This window comes from Drosophila bipectinata, chromosome XR, assembly GCF_030179905.1.
Source record: "Drosophila bipectinata strain 14024-0381.07 chromosome XR, DbipHiC1v2, whole genome shotgun sequence".
Taxonomy (NCBI): Eukaryota; Metazoa; Arthropoda; class Insecta; order Diptera; family Drosophilidae; genus Drosophila; species Drosophila bipectinata.
In genome coordinates, this window is record NC_091735.1 from 4,813,115 (window position 1) to 4,834,580 (window position 21,466).

At 42.2% G+C, this 21,466-nt stretch overlaps 1 protein-coding gene across 1 annotated transcript; it reads right to left on the minus strand.

Annotated features, from left to right (window-relative positions):
• Positions 1–332: 332 nt before the first annotated feature.
• Positions 333–4,752, minus strand: LOC138927802 (uncharacterized). The gene is made up of 2 exons (XM_070283141.1): positions 4,655–4,752; positions 333–549 (listed from the first exon to the last, which is right to left on the minus strand). Exons 1-2 carry the CDS (start codon positions 4,750–4,752, stop codon positions 333–335), a joined length of 315 nt encoding a protein of 104 aa, XP_070139242.1.
• Positions 4,753–21,466: the final 16,714 nt, after the last annotated feature.

Here is a 21,466-nt window from a genome sequence, read left to right on the forward strand (position 1 = left end):
TGCCAAATCAAAATTATGAACAAAAAAAAAAAACTCGACAGCGTTACCTCGTAAAATATGTACAGAAATAGTGTTTAAAATTTCAAAAGGATCGGTGCAGTAGTTTTGAAGTTATGAGGGGCACCGACTTTGAAAACGTGAGTTGTGGGAAAAACGCTTTAAAGTTTTAAACAAAACAAAATCCAGTGTAAAACGTTTGCAAGCAACTTCGTCAATAACTAATAACTTCGTCAATTTTGCTTTAATTGACTTGAAATTTTGACACAATATTCTTCAGATATTATGCATTCAATTTAAAAAATAAAAAAAAAATTTAATACCTTACCCTCCCCTTAATCTGGTCCATTGCTCGAGGTGGTCTCATGTAGACTAAATCGCCCGACGGTGGCACCAAAGATGTCTTTTCGCCCTACCTTGGCAATAAAATCCCCGAGGAGAATGTTAATGTCATGGGAAGGACAGCGGCCATAAGCTCGGTCGAGCTCCGCATAGAAAGCGTCCTTGGTGGCATCATTCTTTTCCTCCGTTGGGGCATGTGCGCATATCAGGCTGATGTTAAAGAATTTGGCAGTAATTCGGATCGTTGCAATTCTCTCGTTTGTTGGCCGGAAGTGGGGGACTCGGCGCCGCATCCTGGCACCTACAGCGAAACCACAACCAAATTCATGCCGTTCTGGATGACAGCTGTAGTAAATGTCACAGTTATTCTTCTTTATGCAGCCTTGTCCTATCCATCGCATTTCCTGGATAGCAGTGATGTCAGCCCTACATTTGTTGAGGGTATCTGCTAGTTGTTAAGCAGCACCAGGTCTGTACAATGTTCGTACATTCCAGGTGCATACTCTCAAATCATTGTCCTTTTTACGCTTGCTATGGTCGTCAACGTTAGATCGGTTCCTTTCCGAGGCTTCTCTTGCTTCCTTCACTGAAATTGTGTTTTACATGGGTGGATTTCAAGTCCTACGCCAAAACCTAGTTTGTAGAGTTAGGACTCTCGTCGCGCGCTTTAGTTTGCCATTCAACGGCTGTCGAGCGACAATCCAGGGAGAACCACGTGGAATCACGCTGGCATTCACCAAGTTGAATGCAATCAGACACTTTGACCTGTATGCTTTCCCCATTCTCCCCTATATTAGTTTTTATATTATTCTATATTATATTAATCTTTATTATTTCTGGGCTAAATTCTGTGAGCTTGCTGCTGCACAGCGGGACTAATTGTTCCGAGCGGGAAGCAGAGAAACAGTTCGTTACAACATGTATGTCAAATGAAATGTGTGCCTTTGTATGCATACACTGCCGCTCAACTGAATAGGTTCATGATCTTATGGGTAGAAATTTATCTATAATTCCTAAACCAGTTTTTCGATTTACATAATTTTTTTTTCTTCAATTCTTAAATCATATTAAAATTAAAATCTGAAGAAGTTTTTTTCAAAAACATTTTATTTATTCCTTTTTTATTTTTTCTTCTGAAAGCTTAACAAAATCAATGAATTTTGTCGTTCATCTGAATAGGTTCAGCCTAAAAAAAATGCAAATTGTTTTAAGGGGTTATATACAGTTGTGATATATGAAAAAATCGATTTTTTTTTTTATTGCATATTCTTAAAGTATATTCTATTGGGAATACTTTCACAAAAATGCATAATGATCGGATCATTAGAACCGAAGCTGTAGCTATTTATAGCGCACTATCTGCATATAAAACTTGAACAAACTTGAAACTTTAAACGCGATTATCTCAGAATCTTTTTTTTGGGAAGTTACCTTTGCGGTGGACACGATTACTAAAAAAATACTAATCCGATCAACACCAAATTTTGACCACTTATTTATTATGATATTAGCTAGTCCGTGAACGAGGGATTTTCCATTTTTTTGAAAACTCCTTTTTTAAAGAACAAAAAACGAAAATCTTATACCCTGAAAAAGTACATTTTTTGTTAAAAACGTCGCCATTTTTTTTTTAATCAAAATTTTTAAAAATCCCTCGTTCACGGACTAGACAATACAATATACTAACTAAACTTTTTTGAATTTTTTATTTCGGATGAACCGTTTTCGAGAAATCCTGTCCACCGCAAGACACCATCGAAAAAAGACGATTCGGGAATTCGGCTATAACATTTTTGTTATGTAATATTTTTTTATGAAAAAATTTAATTAGGTACCCAGAAACATGTACTAAACAACGTCGGTAAAACATTTTTCATAAATATTTTTTATGGTGTCAAAAAAAAATCGATAAAATTCCATATTCTTGCGCGGTACAACTGTATATAACCCCTTAATAACTTAAGACATTTTCAAATTTTTGGCTCTTGGCTTAAACTTAGGTACATTTCTAATCTAATTTTTAATAAGTTTAATAATGAGCGAGTCCGCCGTTTTTCGATATAACTTTATATAAACGATCGCAAAGCGAGCTATAAAAATTTTGCAGTATTTGCAGCAAAATTGTTGTTCAGGCCGTTTTAATTGCCGCAACTAAATTTGTTTTGCTATCAAATTGCCTGCCTTCATCATATACGATACGCGATAGCAACCCCCATAGGTTTTTGATTATATTAAGGTCAGGTGAATAGGGGGCTATTCGAGCAACTCCACATTTTGAGCCTTAATCCAATATTTTATCACCCTTGCTGTATTAATAGGAGCGTTATTTTGCTAGTAATTCCATTTAATAACGTGAAAAATGTTGGAGTAATAAGGAATTATAGATTTGTAAGTTTCTGCGCTCATTTTGGAAGTAACAAATTGCAGGTCGCAAGTGCCAAAGACTGATACCGACCTCCAAGCCATTACGCCTCCTCCACAGCTATAGCGATGGCTCAGGAAAATTCTTGTCCTTTCGAAGATCATGATAGAAAATATCCATCGGGGACGTCCAAATTAATTTTTTTTTCGTCGGAAAAAAACACTTTTTGCCATTCGCTCGTACAGCTCCTGTGCTTGCGAGCAAAGAGCAATCGTGAAGCTTTACGTGCATCATTTAACGGTGTTTTTTTTTTAAGTTTCATTCGGTTAAGATGATCACCCGACAAAATCACTCTTTTAACTGTTGACACACTGGCTTTAACACCGCAAATTACTTTAATTTTGGGTGCTGAGAGATGTGAATTGGACGCAGGTCGCACAATATGCCTCCTGTCTGCCGCAGAGGTGGCGTATTTGACACCGCTTTTCATATTTTTACCATATCCTGATTTGTTTCTCAAAAAATTATTCACAAAATTTTGGCTTTGTCCAATTTTTTGAACGATTTTGCGATGGCTAAGACTACGTGCACTAATTGTCCCATTTTTCAAATAATTTAAACAAAATATATGAATTTAAAAATTTGCATAAAAAATGTGTCACTAAGCCGCCAAGTTTAATTGCAAACGAAAAATCTTTCAGCTGAACCTATTCAGATGAACCAAAAAATTGCACAGAAATTAGCGGAAGCGATAGCAAAACAGAATATGTAAAGAAATGGTAATTAGCAAACGGTTCTTGACTAGCACACACTGATTAATACAAATTTTAAGTTTAAATGTATTTAAAACAAGAAAGGAAAGCTAACTTCGGGCGGAGCCGAAGCTTATATACCCTTGCAGTTAAAACCGGATATATATCGCAAACATCGGATATAGTTGGCCGATCCTTATGATTACATTAGAATAAAACCAATAAATTACAATACAAAATCTAAAAAAAAGTCCCAAGCTTCTATCTTCAAAAATACGAAAGTTGATATTTCTACCAAATACCATTTCCGATCGTTCAGTTATATGGCAGCTATAGGATATAGTCGGCCAATCCCGGGCGTTCCGACTTATATACTGCGTGCAAAGGAAAGAAGGGTGTGTGAGAAAAAAAGCTGAGACTGAGAGACTAGTTCGCGTAGAAACAGACAGACAGACGGACAGACAGACGGACTGACGGACAGACGGACATGCTCATATCAACTCAGGAGGTGATCCTGATCAAGAATATACTGCGTTGCACACTTTTGGACAAAATTATAATACCCTGGCAAGGGTATAAAAAACATGGCTACGATCAATATGTGATAAACAAATCTTGAAAATGCAAGCGGATTTATGTAAACCTATTCAGTTGAGCGGCAGTGTATGTCACTGCTCCCACGACGGCGTAGAAAAGTTTTGGCTTCCAAACTTCAATTTCTCATAATTTTTGTTGACAATGCGCCGACGTGGTAGTAGAACTTTTGGACAAAATTATAATACCCTCTGCAAGGGTATAAAAAACATGGCTACGATCAATATGTGATAAACAAATCTTGAAAATTCAAGTTGATTTATGTAAACCTATTCAGTTGAGCGGCAGTGTCACTGCTCCCATGTCACTGCTCCCACGACGGCGTAGAAATGTTTTGGCTTCCAAACTTCAATTTCTCATAATATTTGTTGACAATGCGCCGACGTGGTAGTAGAACGAATAGTATTTTTGATCGCTACCGCTCAAGTCAAGGTGGAAAAGCAATCTAATCTTCGAAAGCGTAATCTTCCAAGCTCGCTGAAGATGGAGCGATAAATCGAAATGATAAATAACGGCCGTCCATACCGCCCCCGGAATGCTGGGATCAGCATGATATGACTTCTATTGATTTCGGAGTAGTAGTGGTGGATATTAGCAATGGACTAACATGGACAGCGATCTCTCATAGGTTCCAGAGACGGTCTTCAGCGAGACTACGCGAACAAGTCCATCTTCTTCAGGATGCAAATCGATTATTCGAGCCATCTTTTATTCATTTGGGGGGAGCCGGTCATCCTTGATTACAACTAAAGCATCAATTTGCTGATCTCTGGAGAAAAGGCTTGTTTCTGCACCATCCTTATGATTTGATGCAGTGCTCTTGTATTTCTGATATTCAAACCGCGCCCACATGACGAAGTACTTGTGGGTTGCGTAAGTTATACAGATACCTTTGGACGTAAGCACTGTACCTGGATAAAAATTTTGTTGCCAGGACTCGGCAGATCTCTGGAGAAAAGGCTTCTTTCTGCACCATTCTTATGATTTGATGCAGAGCTTCTCGTAATTCTGGTTTTCAGACGGCGCTCACATGACGAAGTCCTTGTGGGTGGCGTAAGTTATGCAGATACCTTTGAACGTGTGCTATAACGAATAACAATTTGTTATATGATGAATAAGAGGTGCTGATTAAGTCGTCAACTGAACAAACATGTACCATCACGATCGTTGGTTGTCTTCTTTCGTGATGTTGGAAAGGAGGATGAGACAAAGTTTTCTTCGGACACCGATTTTCATCCTCCCGTTGCCAATCGGAACCGAACCACCAGATGTTAAGCCTGGCTGGCTGAGGGGTAAGACCCCTTGAAGCGCAATCGACTGGGCTTTCTCCCGAAGGTACGTGCTGCCATTGGGCTGTCGTACATAGTTCCAAAATCTTGCGAATTCGTTTGGAGACGAAAGTCTTCCAACGGGTTGGATTTCCTTTGATACATTATAAAACGATTGATGAATCAGTCCAGAAATTAACGGAAATGGGAATTCCGGTGGATGAAAACTGCGTTAGTACCCATTTAGTCAGTTAAGCAGCCAACACAGCACCAGAGAGTTCGATTCGAGGAATTGTTAGTGGCTTAGTGGGCGTGACTCGACTCCGTGCTGTGAATAGGGCCGTGCTCACTCTCCCGGATTGATATTGTATTTGAAGATAAACACAGGCTGCGTATGCTTGCAAGGAGCCGTCACAAAAGGCGTGTAGTTAATGAGACTTCAAGCCTTCGAGGTATTTTTAACTTTTCAATGTTTGGTAAATGATGTCGGAATTCTTCACATCCGACTTGCAGAATTGAGGGTAACGGGTCTTCCCAATCGAATGCGGGTTAGTTCTTGTTGGATGTCCTTAAAGGTATAGAAATCCTCGTGTGGACTCCAATAGAGTCCCAGAATTTTAATAGTATCCTAGAAATTTACTTCTTCATTTCTTTTTTGAGCACATGTGCTGATCTGGAATTCCGGATCAGATCTGATTTGAAGCCCATTTCCTGAGTTCCATTTTAAATGCTCCATGGATACTATTGTGACCAGTTTGGTCTGGACGACGTCGTCGACATATACTTCATTTAATAAGACTACAGTTGCTAATGAGTAGCGATGTTGTTCGTCGTGAGCGTGTTGACGGAGCACGCGTATAACTGTATACGGTGCTGATGCAGTACCAAAAGTGACAGTATTTAGGCTGTACTCGGCTATTTCGTTTGGATCATTCCTCCATAAGATGCGTTGAAATTGAGCATCATCCTTGTGCATGTCGATACAGCGATACATTGTTTGAATATCTGCTGCAAACACGTAAGGATGTAGCCTCCATTTCATGATGACTCCCCCTAAATCATTTTATAGCGGTGGGCCGATGCACAATATGTTGTGAAGGGATTTTCCGTTCGAAGTGGTACATGTATCAGAGAACTGCAAAAATCACTACTTTCTTGATTTAATTATATGCCAACTTTTTCAAGCAACTCAACTCACTGAACGAAACACAGTGATGAGTAAAAATCAACTCATTTTGCCTTACGCATCATTCCGATCATCTTGTGTCCTCGGTTCAAAATTTCTCAATCAATTCAACTCACTGAATAAAAAACAGTGATGAGTGAAAATCAACTCATTTTGCCGTACGCATCATTCCGATCCAAAAAATGAGCAGGTGTATACGAAAGCATCAATGGGATCAACTTGAGTTGAGTGTGGATGAGTAAACGATTAGCGACAAGACGACACAATGTGAGCGTTACGACTGCATGTACAATAACAATTTCTATGCCAGCTTCTTGTAGTTTAGCTTGTAGTTTGTAGCTTGTTCTTTTTTCTTTTTTTGGTCAAAATCTTCGTTTTGCTTCATAATACATTTTAGTACTTCATAATTAGTTGCATTTTGTTACTTGATTGATATGGAGGGTATCATTGAAAAAATTCGCGCAAATGAATACCAATTGGCTGCCCGACATAAGAGTAGAAGTAAAATTTGGAACATATTGACAGAAATTGTTAAGAAGGATGGCGTTGTTCTGGATGGTTTTTTATATTGCCGATCTTGTCATGATCTTGTGAACATTTTAGTACTTCATAATTAGTTGCATTTTGTTACTTGATTGATATGGAGGGTATCATTGAAAAAATTCGCGCAAATGAATACCAATTGGCTGCCCGACATAAGAGTAGAAGTAAAATTTGGAACATATTGACAGAAATTGTTAAGAAGGATGGCGTTGTTCTGGATGGTTTTTTATATTGCCGATCTTGTCATGATCTTGTGAAATACTCACCGAAACAGACTTCAAATTTAAGCCGACACAAATGCTGCAAGTTGCTTAAAGAGTCAAAATTGTTGACTACAGCGAAACCAGAGGACAAAAAAGATGCTATTGACGCATGTGTGGAATGGGTAACACAGGACTGCCGACCCTTTTCATCAATTAATGGCAATGGATTTAGGAACATGGCAAAGTTTCTAGTCAATATTGGTGGAAGGTATAAGGATGGAGTTAATCTTGATGTCCTGTTGCCTGATGCAACGACGGTGTCTCGAGCTACGCAAAAGTTGGCGGATGAGAAAAAAAACATGATTAAAGAGGAGATCGAAGACTACACATGATTAAAGACTACACTCCGAAGTTGCGAAGTGTAGAGCAACTGCCACAGTTGACTTGTGGACGGACAGTTACGTTCATCGCAACTTTCTTGGTGTCACCTTGCACTACCAAAAAGATTTTAAATTGGTAGATCTCATCTTAGGTGTTAAGTGGACTTCGAAGTGGAATGGACTTCGAACGTTCAACTAGCACAAATGTTTTAAACAAGTTGAACACTTTGTTTGCTGAATTCGGCATATATAATTTGGACCAAATGAAGTTCGTTACCGATCGAGGCACAAATATCGTCAAAGCTTTGCAGAATAATATTAAGTTAAACTGCAGCAGCCATTTGCTTGCCAACGTTTTGGAGAATTCGTTTAAGGAATCTAAAGAAGTTGCTGAATTAGTAGAAATGTGCAAAAAAATTGTCAAATATTTTAAGAAAGCTAATTTACAACATCATCTACATACATCTGTAAAAAATCAATGCCCAACAAGATGGAATTCGAATTTCACAATGTTTAAGTCTATTGTGGACAATTGGTTCAACATTAATGAAATACTAATAGAAAAACCAGAAAGTCAGCGATTGTTGCTTATAAACATATCAACGCTAAAACAATTGGTAGACTTATGTGGCGATTTCGAAATAATTTTTAAGAAAGTTCAATTTTGCAGTTCTCCATCCCTGTGTTTTGTGATACCTTCAATTGAAAAAATGAGGCATATCTGCGCGCCACAAGAGGAAGATGTACCGGCACTGGTAACATGAAAAGAAAAGATATGTAATAACGTTAATGAAATTTGGATTCCAAATATTTGTGTGTGGCATAAAGCTGCTTGTTTTTTGTTTCCACCTGCGTTACAAATGCAGCCTAACAATCAAGACGCAATACAAAAATTTTGCATTTCACAATTTAAGAACTTGAACGTTCCATCAACTAGTTCTGCTCAAATTAGCCCAAGCACACCAATCGGCGATTTCTCAGAATTTTCATTTGAAAGCTCAACTTTTTCAACAAGTACCCAAGCAGACAAGGATCAGAATGTTTCTTTTTTTTTCCCCAACCTAATTAAAAAGTCCACTCTGAATAGCTTGAAAACACCTGAAGATGAGCTGGAAAGTTATTGTAAAGTAATGGTTGATATAGGAGATGACTTTGATGTTTTAAAATGGTGGAAGGATAAAGATCAGACATATCACAGACTCTCAAAATTCGCACTTAAAGTCCACTTAATGCCGGCAAGTAGTGCTGCTGCAGAGCGCGGATTTTCTTTGGCTGGAAACGTCATTGCTGAAAAGAGGAACCGTCTTTGCCCAAAATCTGTCGACAGCATAATATTTTTAAACTCGTATTATAAAGCATTTGCCCATTGATTCTGTTTTTCGATCCTTTAATATAATTTCTTAATATATTTAAAATCAAAATTAAAACATGAAAATAAACGCTTTGTTGTAAAATCATTTTTATTGTGTTGCATTTCACCTTCTTCTTCACACATTTCATCTGTGCAAAAAAAGTTCAGTTTGCGTGAATGAGTAAAATCATATTTCCATGAGTAAAATCATTCGTGTTGATTTTTGTGAGTTGAGTGCTATTTTTGTTCAAAAAAATGATTGTTGAACCGAATGAGTAGCGCCCGAAATCATTATGCTGAACACGAGCCGAACAATTTGGAGTGACACAAAAAATCGCTCGCACCTGAGAGGATTTAAAATCTATAACGAAAATGTGAGTGCATGGAAGTTTGATTGGCTGATCCGAACAGTGCGATTATTCGGCTGTTGAGCGCGTACGAATTTTTTTCATTCACCCGAATCCGTTCTCTGATGCCTTTGTATGGTCAATAGATCGTTTGCGGGAAAAGCAATCCTTGGACGCAAGAGATGGGACCGCTGGTTCCAGTCGTAGTGTGGAACGTGCTTGTAGAAACCGGAATCCTTTTGCTTGGGATTTTGGCGTGGATAATTTGTCGATTTTTTGATGAGTTTTGCGTGAGCTGGAAACATTTTCGGTTCTCAATGATGTTCATGCTGACGAGGAAGGTTGCCAAGTCGAGGAAACTCGGAATGTCACTAGAGTTACCCCAGCAATGTTCCCAGGCTTGTACAGTTGTCGTAGGTAGTCTAGCGATCAAATGATGGACTATCCATTGCGAGCTTGAATGGATATTCATTGTGAGACGGTTTAACTCGTTGATGCATACGTTGGTTTATCATATGTTTCATCTCTGATGAGCTTTCCCTTGAGATTAAGGGTAAGTCGTAGAGGGCGTTCATGTGGTGGGGTTGTTATGTAAACGGGGGCTATCATAGCGTTTGATGATAAGATCCCATGCGATAGTGTAGGCGCCATCCGTTAGTTTCATTTGGTGTAAATATTGGTCCTGATCTTTAGGCAGTGCTTGATTGAGGAAATGGAACCGCTGAATATTTCACAACGCCTGGTTTTGGTGAATGAGTTGCATAAACAGATCATGGAAAGCTGGCCAATCTGTATACTTTCCAGAAAAGTTAGGTACTGGCAACTTTGGAAGTTGGACTGCCGCACCAGGGCCGAGTATTTTAGGAAGAGGCGTCGCTTGTTGCTCGGCCCACGCTGGTATGGGTGTGTGGGGTAGCCAGCGCTTACAAACTCTTGATGATTCTTGTTGAGTTGCTGGCTTAATACGTTGAGTTTGAAAAGGCTCAGTTTGAGATAGGGCTTAGTTTTCCGAGAAGTGTCCTTCTTGAAGCTTAGTTGGAGTTGGTTAAGCTGAAGATCTTTCTGGAGCGCAAATAAGCTGTCGGCGTTGCCACCCTTTGCCACTGTTTCAGACTCTGCACTGAAAGTGCTCGCTGGCTTGGGCTTGCTCATTTTGCGTATGCACTCACACTTATGTATGTATGGTCTTCCAAAGTGAGAGAGCGACAAAGGGCTAGCGTTTGCGCGACACGTGCGATGATAACGTTACGTTTGATTACGTTATTTTCGCCTCCTCTTTGTTAAAGAGAATGAAGGAGTTAAAAAGAAAAATAATGGTTTCGTGTTGAGATTAGGTTTCCATTAATGACTTCGATGGAACTGTAGGAGATGACCATGGATTGTGGAGTCGTGTGGGGATTGATCCCCTCATGGGCCATCAAAAATTTTGTGACAAATGTCTTTCATGGGCGGATTGTCATAGTTAAGCACAGTTCTGCTCGGATTTTTTAATCCAAACCACTAGCAGAGTTATGCATTGAACTTCATTTATTTTTTTACTCACTAATTAATTAATGTTGTTTATGTTGGTTTGGTTACAATTATTTCTGAATGGGTCAGCTTCAGTCCCTCGTGGTTTATACCCTGACCTTCTCCACCACTCCGATCGCCTTGCTTGCCCTTTTCTTAAACAACTACTTTACAAGGGAAGAGAAAGACAAGTAAAGCTTTGCAAAGATTTCAGGGAGAAATCTGGGTGGATTATAAGCTCGCTAAAGATGGAGCGAAAAATCAAAAAGATAAATAACGCCCGTACACCACCAGTCCAGAAAAATGACGGCAGCTGGTGCAGCACAGAGTTCGACCGGGCAAACGCGTTTAGCGAACATCTTGAAAACGCGTTCACTCCGCTTAATCGCTGTTCGTCAGAAGAGGCATCTGAAACAATCCAACTTTTGACCGAGCCCCCCAGAGATGGCGCCCCAAAAGCACCAGTCACGGAAGAGGAGACAGTCGCTCTGATTTCCACGATGAACAACAAAGCCCCGGGCGTTGATGGTATCAATGCAATTCCATTACAACTACTGCCACTTCCAAGTATTAAACTGGTACAACAAATTTTCAACAGATGCTTGGAGATTGGGTACTTTCCGACCACCTGAAAATGATACCTAAGCCCGGAAAACTTGAAGCCAATCGTGCCCTTTACTGTCCGATTAGTCTACTGCCGATACTATTTAAAATACTAGAAAGACTTTTTTTAAATAACGCTACATAACGCCTACACGGCCACCCTCCCAGTCGTCCAGAGGCCGAACCTGACAGGAAGCTGTTGTCATGCAAGAGGAGCTCGAGCTACTCAGCGATTGGCAGAGGAGATTCAATGTTGAGGTTAACAACGACAAATCAACTGCCACCACCTTTTCTCTCCGACCAGGACCCCCGGTCCGCCTCAACAGCTCCCGCATCCCGAAGATAGACAACTCGAAATACCTAGGATTCACGATTGGCAGGAGGTTTACTTGGAAGCCACATATTATTAATAAGCGAAAGCCAAGCGAGATGAGGCTCAATGCGTTCCATTTGGTAATGGGAAGAAAATCAAAGCTGCACACTTCTTCGAAACTCCTCATTTATAAAGCCATCATGCAGCCAATATAGACAAATAGGAATCAGCTATGCGGCATTGCCAGTATGACAAACGTCGAAACGAAACAGACGTTCGAAAACAGAGTCCTCCGAATCGCCACTGGGGCCCTTGTCATTCGCGACAACACTACCATCCAGGTCCTTAATGTTCTATGAGTGAGGGATGAGATTCATAGAAACAGCAGCCGATATATGCAGAGGCTGCAAAACCACCCAAACCAGTTGGCCATCTTCTAGACAACAGCGAGCTGACGAGAAGGCTGTGCAGGACCCACCCTACCATGGGACCTACCATGGAATAAACCCTAATCATTACCCATACCTACAGCCAAAATATTGTGAAACAATTTGATGGTTGTCAATTTGATAGTTTTAAATAAAAACTACCCCTGTTATTACAAAAAAAATAATAAAAATTGCCTGGAGTTGGAGGAAGACCTTTGGGAAGAATAAATTACACAGCCACACAAAAAAAAAATATTTTTTCGGGTCTGGAGGTCAGACCATGTTTTCTATATGTTTTCGGGGTCGCTGAATCCAGTTCATGTTTATTATATGTTTTCAGGGTCGCTGAATCCGAATCTAAGGTCTAAAAAACTCCAGAATGTCAGGGTTACGACATAACCTCAAAAACTTGATAAAATTTTTATTTTCCGAGTTCTGGGCTCAGATCGTGTTTACCATATGTTTTTGGAGTCACTAAATCCGAATCGGAAAATAAAAATTTTATCAAGTTTTTGAGGTTTTGTCGTAACCCTAACATTCTGGAGTTTTTTGACCTCGGATTCGGACCCTAAAACATATAATAAACATGGCCCACGGACTCGAATATAATTTTGTATGAGGTTTTTTGAGGTTATGTCAGAACTCTGACGTGCTGGTGTTTTTTTTGCCTCGGATTCAGATTCAGCGACCCCGAAAACATATAGTAAACATGGTCTGACCTCCAGACCCGAAAAAATATTTTTTTTTTGTGTGGCTGTGTTATTAACTGGGCATCAAGGTATGGAGTTATAAAACTTAATATTGGGCTATAACTTATTTTAAGATTAAATTTTAAATTTTGCAGGTATCCAAATCAACTTTATAATGCAAATTTGCTAAAAAATATATTAATTAAATACATTTACATCACATATCTGAAATATATTATGTTAAAATATTTTAAAACCAGTTAAAAAAAAAATCGGAAATTTCAACTTTATGGTGAAGTAGGCGGGAAGAAAGGCGTGGTCCAATTCAAAATTTTGGCGTGGTCCGAAATTCTTTTTTTTATTTTGTAGGTAAATTTAACAATATGTACATACGTATACGCATGCGTATGTACATATGTACGTACGTATATGTATGTTTCGTGTTTCTATCTTTAAAAATGTGCAATGTTTCGTGTGCGTGTTTCTATCTTTTTCCCATAGTGCAATGTAATATAAGAGGCACAAAAGACATAAATAAACACTCCTATCCCCGGAAGAGAAATCTTGTTATAGATCCAATTTGAACAAGTTTTTGATAAAAATGTTTTTTTTTTATACCTTTTTTTTATAGCTTTGCTTTTATTTATTGAATCTACTCTTCATTTTGAGACTAACAATAAGTTGACAAATCTTAACATTAAAACTTAACTAACAGTATACTAAGACTTCATTCTGGTTGCGCGTCCCTCAGGTCGGTCGCTGGGTGGGTAAGTCATTGCGATGAAGGCGTGATTGGTTGCTCAACCTTGTTAGACCTCTCGCCAGGTGGTTAGGGTGCACCGATAGCTTGGTTAAGTACTTTATCTTCTGTTCTGCGATCGCTTCTTTGACTGGTAGAATGTTTAAGTCGCGGTGTATGTTTTCGTTGCAAACGTACCACGGTGCCCCGGTGATTGTTCTCAAGATCTTCGACTAAACTCTCTGAACTATGTCAATGTTGAATGTCAATGGGAGCCGCACATCCATATAGGTTTTAGTACCGAGTTGTACAGCAGGACTTCATATTCAAGACTAAGAGGTGACCGAGCGTTGATAAGCCAATGAAGGCTGCTGGCTTTTAGTTTTAGGTGTGTTCTTTTGGCTTCAATATGCCGGCGCCATGTGAGTCTTCTGTCGAGATGTACTCCTAGGTATGTTACTTCGTTTGCTTGTGGGAGTAGAGTGTTGTTTAATGTAATCGGCAGGCAGTTTTGCCTGTTCAGAGTGAACGTAACGTGCTTTCATTTTAGTTCGTTCACTTTAATTCGCCAATCTGATAGCCATTTTTCAACATCGACCAAGAGCTAGCTGCGGCATGGCCCATAATAGAACGGCCCATAAAAATCCACACCAGTGACTCCAAAGACCTGGGAGCCGCTAACTCTTTGCTCCGGGAGATCAGCCCTAATGTGCTCCAACAAACGAGGCTTAGTCCGGAAGCATCGGATGCATTTGTGTATTGCCTTCGTCACGGTTTTTCTCCCCCCAATTGGCCAATATTGGGACCAAATAATTGCCAAAAGTGCGCGAGGCCCCGTATGTAAATTTCGCTCATGGAAGTCAACAATTATAGCCTGCGTAACTGGATGGCTTGGTGGAAGTATAATTGGATGCTGACTGTCAAAATCCAACGACGAATTTTTTAGCCGACCGTCTACGCGCAACAAACCAAATTTATCCAAGAAGGGAGAGGATGAGGCAAGGGCACTGGATACCGCTATCTCTTTTCCACTTTGAAGAGCCTTTATGTCCTCCCAAAAATGCGCACGCTGAATTAGTCGCAATAACAGCTGTGTTGCAGATTTTATATTGCTAGCCGTGACACCGTTGTGGCGAATTTGTTTAGAAAACTTGTACACGGAAGCGAATACCCTCTGCAGTGCTGAAAACGAATTAGCATACTTAGAAACCGCTGTTATATCCACGTACGGAGACTGAATGAGCAGGACCCTTGCACGTAACTCCTGGGTTGATCTCTCAGATGGGACCGCGGTTGGCCACGCCTCTTGGGATCCAATGAGAAACGGAGGACCGTGAGACCACAGCTTATTCCCAACCAATTCATTGGGGAGAGCACCACGCGACAGGATGTCTGCTGGGTTCAAAGAAGTGGGATCATACCGCCACTCCATTTCTCTAGTTAGCCTCTGAATGGTCGAAACTCGATTGGCGACGAAAACTTTAAACCGAGAGTGTTCTTCTCGAATCCTAGACAGAGCCACAGCAGAATCGCACCAGCAAACATACTTTCCAACGTAGACCTTCAACTGGGCTACTTCCGACATAAGTCGAGCCAACAACTCGGCTCCCGATAACTCCAGCTTCGGCACTGTAACAGTCTTTAACGGCGCAACTCGGGACTTCGAGCAGAGTAAATAACTTGCAGATCATGCGCCCCTGGACACGACATAAACGCATGCCCCATACGCCTCAATGCTGGCATCACAGAATCCATGGCCCTCCACCTCGGATTTCGATGTTCATCTAGGGACCCATCTAGGGAATTCGGCGCGCTGCGTACTAACAAAGCTGCTACAAATCATATTCCAGTCGCAGTGAAGAGCTTGAGGAAGACTTTCATCCCAGGACAACTTCTCACGGCACAGTTTCTGGAGAAAGATCTTTGCCTTTGAAATTACAGGACCAACAAGGCCTAAGGGGTCATAAAGCCGAGCGACTGAAGAAAGCACAATGCGCCTAGTGGGCTTTGAGATTGACTGAATCTCTTCAAAAGAAAATAGCAAGCGGTCAGTTGCAGGATCCCAAGCAAGACCCAGTGTCTTGAAGTTGCTGCCATCATCAAACCTTCCCGAAAAACTCCCGATCTTCTTCAGGCACCTTATCCAGCACGTCAGCAACATTGGAGCACCACTTCCTTAACCGAAAATGGCCTTTGGCAAGGATCGCGGATGTTTGCTGCATTATGCTAATAGCTTCATCTAAAGAGTCGCCTCCGGAAAGCAGATCATTCATATAAAAGTCGCGACGCAGAATTTCGGCCCCCTTTGGAAACATTATTTGCTCATCATCTGCCAGGCTGCAGGTCCGTGATATTGGCGGCAATGACGGCGTTAACCAGGGCCGAGTACTCGGAATAGTGGGAACGTATGGGAAAATCAACGGAGAATCCATCTGTCCCAAAGCCGGTATCTCCAATACCAGACACCGCCATGAATGATTTGTACCTCCGGAGCTGCAGCTGACTTGCCAGCCGGGAAGTGATCCCGTGCACCTGAGATCCAGAATCCAACAGAGCTCGGCATGAAACAAGGGATCCAGCGCGACTACGAACAAGAATGTTCGCTTTAGCAAGCAACGATATATTGCCGCTGCGACCATGAGCAACTAGTGCATTAGCAGGGGACGGCGAAGAGGGTACAAGCTCAGCGACCTCGGCTATGGCTGACGTGGGAGGACCAACCAAAGGCTGGCCGCTAGAGGCCTGTGGCTCCAGATGCAACAGGCTGTGATGCCTCCTTCGACAACTGCGACAATTATCAGCGAGGCACTCACGCATGTGAGTCACGCCCGTTTGCAGACTCCTCCCACTTAGCCTGGGTAGCTGGGTCCAACCTTTGAAGCAGAACCTGGACGATGATGCAGCTGGCGATCTGAACTGAGGAACCAAAATTCTTTAAGACTCGCATATGGGCATTTAATTTGTCCAAAAGACCTCGAAGAGCTGCTATTGAGCCACTTTCCAACAGACTGAGACCCAGAACCTCGTTCACGTGTGCCTGAAATATTAAACGACGCTTATTAAATCGTATCTCCAATAAGTTCAGCGCAACATCATAGTTCTCGTCGGAGACTTCCAAGGAACGAACTGCTCCGAAAGCGGACTCCCGAGGGCAAGATCGCAACCTTTGCAGCTTTTCCACCTTACTAATACGAGGATTACTGCCGACGATTGTAGAAAAGATCGAGTAAAATTCAGCCCATTCCGAGTATCCACCGCTGAACGTAGGGAGCGGCAGAGGAGGCAGCACTTGAAAACTTTGACTAACCCTGGGTCAGCCTGCATGGTGGACATTCCGTTGGCAAGGGTGGAATGGGCAGCAATTCGAGAAGAGCAAAGGGTCGTCTCGTGCTCAATTTCGGCCTACATCGTCGCTATGAGCTCCGAAACAATCCATCGAAGGCCAATGCTGATCTGCAAAAGGTCCAAATCCTCAAGCTCCCCGTGGATGACCTTGAAGTCGCTGAACATGGTAGCTATCTGACCATGTCGCACGTGTAGCATGGCATCATCCACCTTGGAAATAGGCTGAAGAGCTCCTTGGATCCTCTGTAAGTCCTGGAGAATACCCAGGGCCTTGCACTTTAAAATAGCACTACGGGTTGGAGTGGATGCTCCTGTGGTGGCGCCGCTGGAGTTCATGATTTATTGTATAAAGTTCCGAACAAGTTCCGAGTAAATTTTATTTGCTTGCGGCGAACACGATCTGTCCCACTGTGCGCTCAGAACCGTAGCGGAATTGTGGAATGTATATATATATGAAGCTATGTGCGAGCGAATGCACTTGCGTTGTGGATCGTATGTTTGTATGAAGTCTATGCGCGGGCGAATGCACTCGCGTTGTGGATCGTAAATACTGATTAATTATTCTGTTTAAATTAGTTGCTTGCAGCTTGACCCGACATATGTATATAATAAACAATTTGTGTTTTTCTTTTCGTCTATATTTAAAATGTTAATAATAAAATGGATAAAAATTAAACTTTAAATTTAAGGAAAATTATATATTTATTTTAAAGCATTAAAAATTTAAAAAAAATGTCAAACTAGACTTAAAAAACTGCTTATTTTTTTTAATTTCAAACATCGATGAAACATGGATAGAGTTTTTGTAACAATGTCTATGCTTTTTGATTTTGCCAAAGTGTGACCAAAAATAATCAACAAATATTATAACTAATAAACGAATGTACGTGATGTACAAAACACAAACATATATAGGTTAGGATAGGTAGAGGCGGCGATGAGGGGCCGGTGTCTGACCCCCATCCACTTGAGCCGCTGGGGCTCCTTGTGATACCGCTCAGGCAAGGGTCCTACAAGAGGATTTCTCCCTCCCCTTTACTTATGTGCCCAAGGGTGTTCTATCCTTCCTGCGCCGGCTCGCGGTCCCATCCAGATTTACGGATGAATGCTACGAGTCTGTGTGGAGCGACTTCCGCGAAGTCTGTTAGGTCTGTGAGTATTGCTGCACCCAAGAATTCGAGTCGGCTGCGCCCCAGCGCGGGAAATTGACACAGGAGGTGTGAGACTGTCTCTTCCTCTTCTACGTCCCCACAGCTCCTGCAGTAGTCATAATGTGGCACTGCTAGTCTAGCCGCGTGTGCTCCTATTAACCAATGTCCCGTAATGGCCTTGACCGCCAGACTACAGTCCTGCCTATTAAGGGCGATAAGCATCATTGACCTCTTCCTAGATCGGATGGGCCATATCATGCGGGAGTTTTCTCCATTTCCTCAGTGATGCGCGGCCAAAGTGATCCCTGCATTTTAGCTTACACGTAGCTAAGGGGATACCTACTGGTTCCTTCTCCGGTAGGAGAGGATTGGTAGTACCTGCTCTTGCCAGTTCGTCGGCGGCGCAATTACCCTCGTGGTCCCTATGCCCGGGTACCCATATGAGGTGGATGTCATGCTGCTCTGCCATCTCGTTAAGAGATCTGCGACAGTCATTTACTGTCCTGAACTTGGATGAAAATCCGTCAAGGGCTTTGAGTGCCGCTTGACTGTCTGAAAGGATACAGATTGTGTCTTGATTGCCAGTAAGTGCTGGGGATCTGAGTGCTTCTCCGATAGCTATTACTTCTGCTTGGAACACACTATAGTGGTCGGGGAGTCTGAAGGACTCATTTAGACACAGCCGTTCCCAATGGAAACCGCCTCCCACCAGGCCATTCAATTTTGAACCGTCTGTGTAGATATGGAGGGAACCGGCTGGTCCCGGGATTTGTGTGGCCCATTCCTCCCTTGTTGGAAGGTAGACCTTGTAGTTTAAGGTGGGATGATCGACAGGTACGCAGTAGCCTGTAGACCCCGTTGGAGTGCAGTGGTGTAGATCTAACTTGGTATGTCCATAGTCAGTCCATTTCCATGTGCCGGTCTCGCGTAGCCTGATTGCCGATAGCAAGGCTATCTTGACCTCCATTATCTCTACCGGTAATAGGTCGAGTATGAAGTCTAGGGCATCCGTCGGTGTGGTACGTAGGCTGCCTGTAATACAGACTTCCGCCATCCTTTGCGTTTTCCTAAATTTCTCTCTAATTGTGGAGTTAGTGGGAGCAGGCCACCAGACCACCAACCCGTAGAAAAGGATGTGTACGGTCATTTTCGTTGTCGTAATGTTCATTACGTAATGTTAGTGCATACCACAACCCTACAATCGATACCTGCTTGATGTCTATCGATCTCGAGACCCCGGTCCCTTTGGAAAGCGGGAAATCTCTAAGCTTCTTCCAATTATTACGACTGAAACACATTTTGTTATACTGCCAACATTGTTTGATCTCTAAAATCAATTCAAATTAAATTCAGTGACATACTTGAAACAAACCCTGTGTTTTTATAAAACGGCAACAGCAAAGTCCCCATAGCAGACTTCTGCTAATCATTGACTCCCGTATTCTATCGGCGCAGTCACAACATTTTTGGTGGCCCATGAAGGGAACCTGTTGTTAAATGTGCCAATGAATGGAATTTGAATTGATTTGGAACAAACAATTGGGCTCAAATTAATCTGAAACAAATGGCTATTAACCTATGCCACGTGGAACCACGCTTTCTACGAATAACGGACCGAAGAACAAGGGATCGCTGCGCGACGAATAACGGACAAAGGAAGGAGAGATTGCTGTGAGACGAATAACGGACCAAAGGAACGACGAATTGAAACTGGAAACTGCTACACAGACTGACTGGAAGCCGGTAAGTGTTTGTATGTGAGGGCTGTGATTTCAAGCGTGCTGTTGTAAATTCAATAAAACTATGGGTATCGACGATGAAAAGACAGGCACACAAGCCAATCCTTCCCCATCCGACCAGTTTGCTGGTTTACACGCGAGACAGAAGGATTTATGGAAAAGGTTGACGCAACTCGAGCGTAACTTTAAGAAGGATAGCCAATCCCGAAAATCCAAACATTATTTTCTTCAGCTACTTAGCACGTTAAAGGATTTATCCACCCTGTTTGATGCGAATCACCAACAATTGGTCGATCAGCTGTGTCCCAGTCAACATGTATATTTCTCAGACAACCTATACGAGCGGTTTGTTGAAGAGCACCAGCACATCTTCTGCAACATCTCGGAAGAATACGACAACAAGTTCTCAGTGATAGCCCAAGGTTCCCCACCAATCGAGTCCGTCACTCCAATTTTATCGTCCAACATTCCGCTTCCGAAGCTTCCAGTTCCACGCTTTTCGGGAAGCTTTACGGATTGGCCCTCGTTTTACGATGGTTTCCTACAACTCATCCATGACAACAACACTCTCTCTAACATCCAGAAGTTTCACTCACTTTCACCAGGACAATCTTCCCATCCACGTGCGCCTAACCGATCCAACTTCAATTCCACTAACCGCCACAGTTTTCATGTGACTACGGAAATGGGAGCACCCCAGTGCACTCTCTGCCAAAGAAACCATGTTCTCCGGAGATGTCCCAGTTTTCTCGCGAAGGATTGCTTTGCTCGTAAGACGATTGTCGCATAAAAGCATGCCTCAATTGTCTCAGCACAGGCCACGCGCTAAGTCACTGCGGCAGCACTCACAATTGCTTACAGTGCGGCCAACGCCACCATACGCTACAGCATTTTCCGAACATAGCAACCCAGCCTACCAACTCTGCCCTATCGCGACAGCCAACGAACGGTGTCCATAGCGCACAGGGCACCCAACAGAGCGTAGCATCCCGCTCATCTGTTTTGTCTCAACAGCACAGCCTAGCCCCCGGCTTAACTGCTTCGAACGAGACGCAACTCCTCAGCGCAGTTGCCACCTATCAAAATCCATCCACCACGATTCTCACCACGGCCCTAATCCGAATTGTCAACGACCAAACGGGACAATCTGTTTTAGCCAGAGCGTTGATTGACCATGGCTCGGAAGGAACACTTATCACCGAAAGCTTAGTACAGACGCTGGGTCTCTCACGCACCCCTATATCTGCGGAAATAACAGGGATCGGCGACTCCTCTCACAATCGTTGTCGACATAGTACCAATTTTGTCCTAAGCTCGATTTCAGGTTCCCAGTTCACATCGTTTGTATCCACTGCATTTATTCTCCGTACACTTACAGGGCACCTTCCAAAATCGGATGTCGACCCTCGCTCATTCCAACACCTTAAAGGATTGCAACTCGCCGATCCCAATTTTGCCCGCTCCGGTCGTATTGACGTGCTTGTGGGCGTTGATCTTATTCCACAATTGATGCTCCCAGAAATTCGACGAGGAACTCATGAGAAACCAATCGCACAAAACACTCTTCTTGGTTGGATTGTTTTTGGACCAGTGAGGAAATCCATGACACACTCCATCACTGTCCG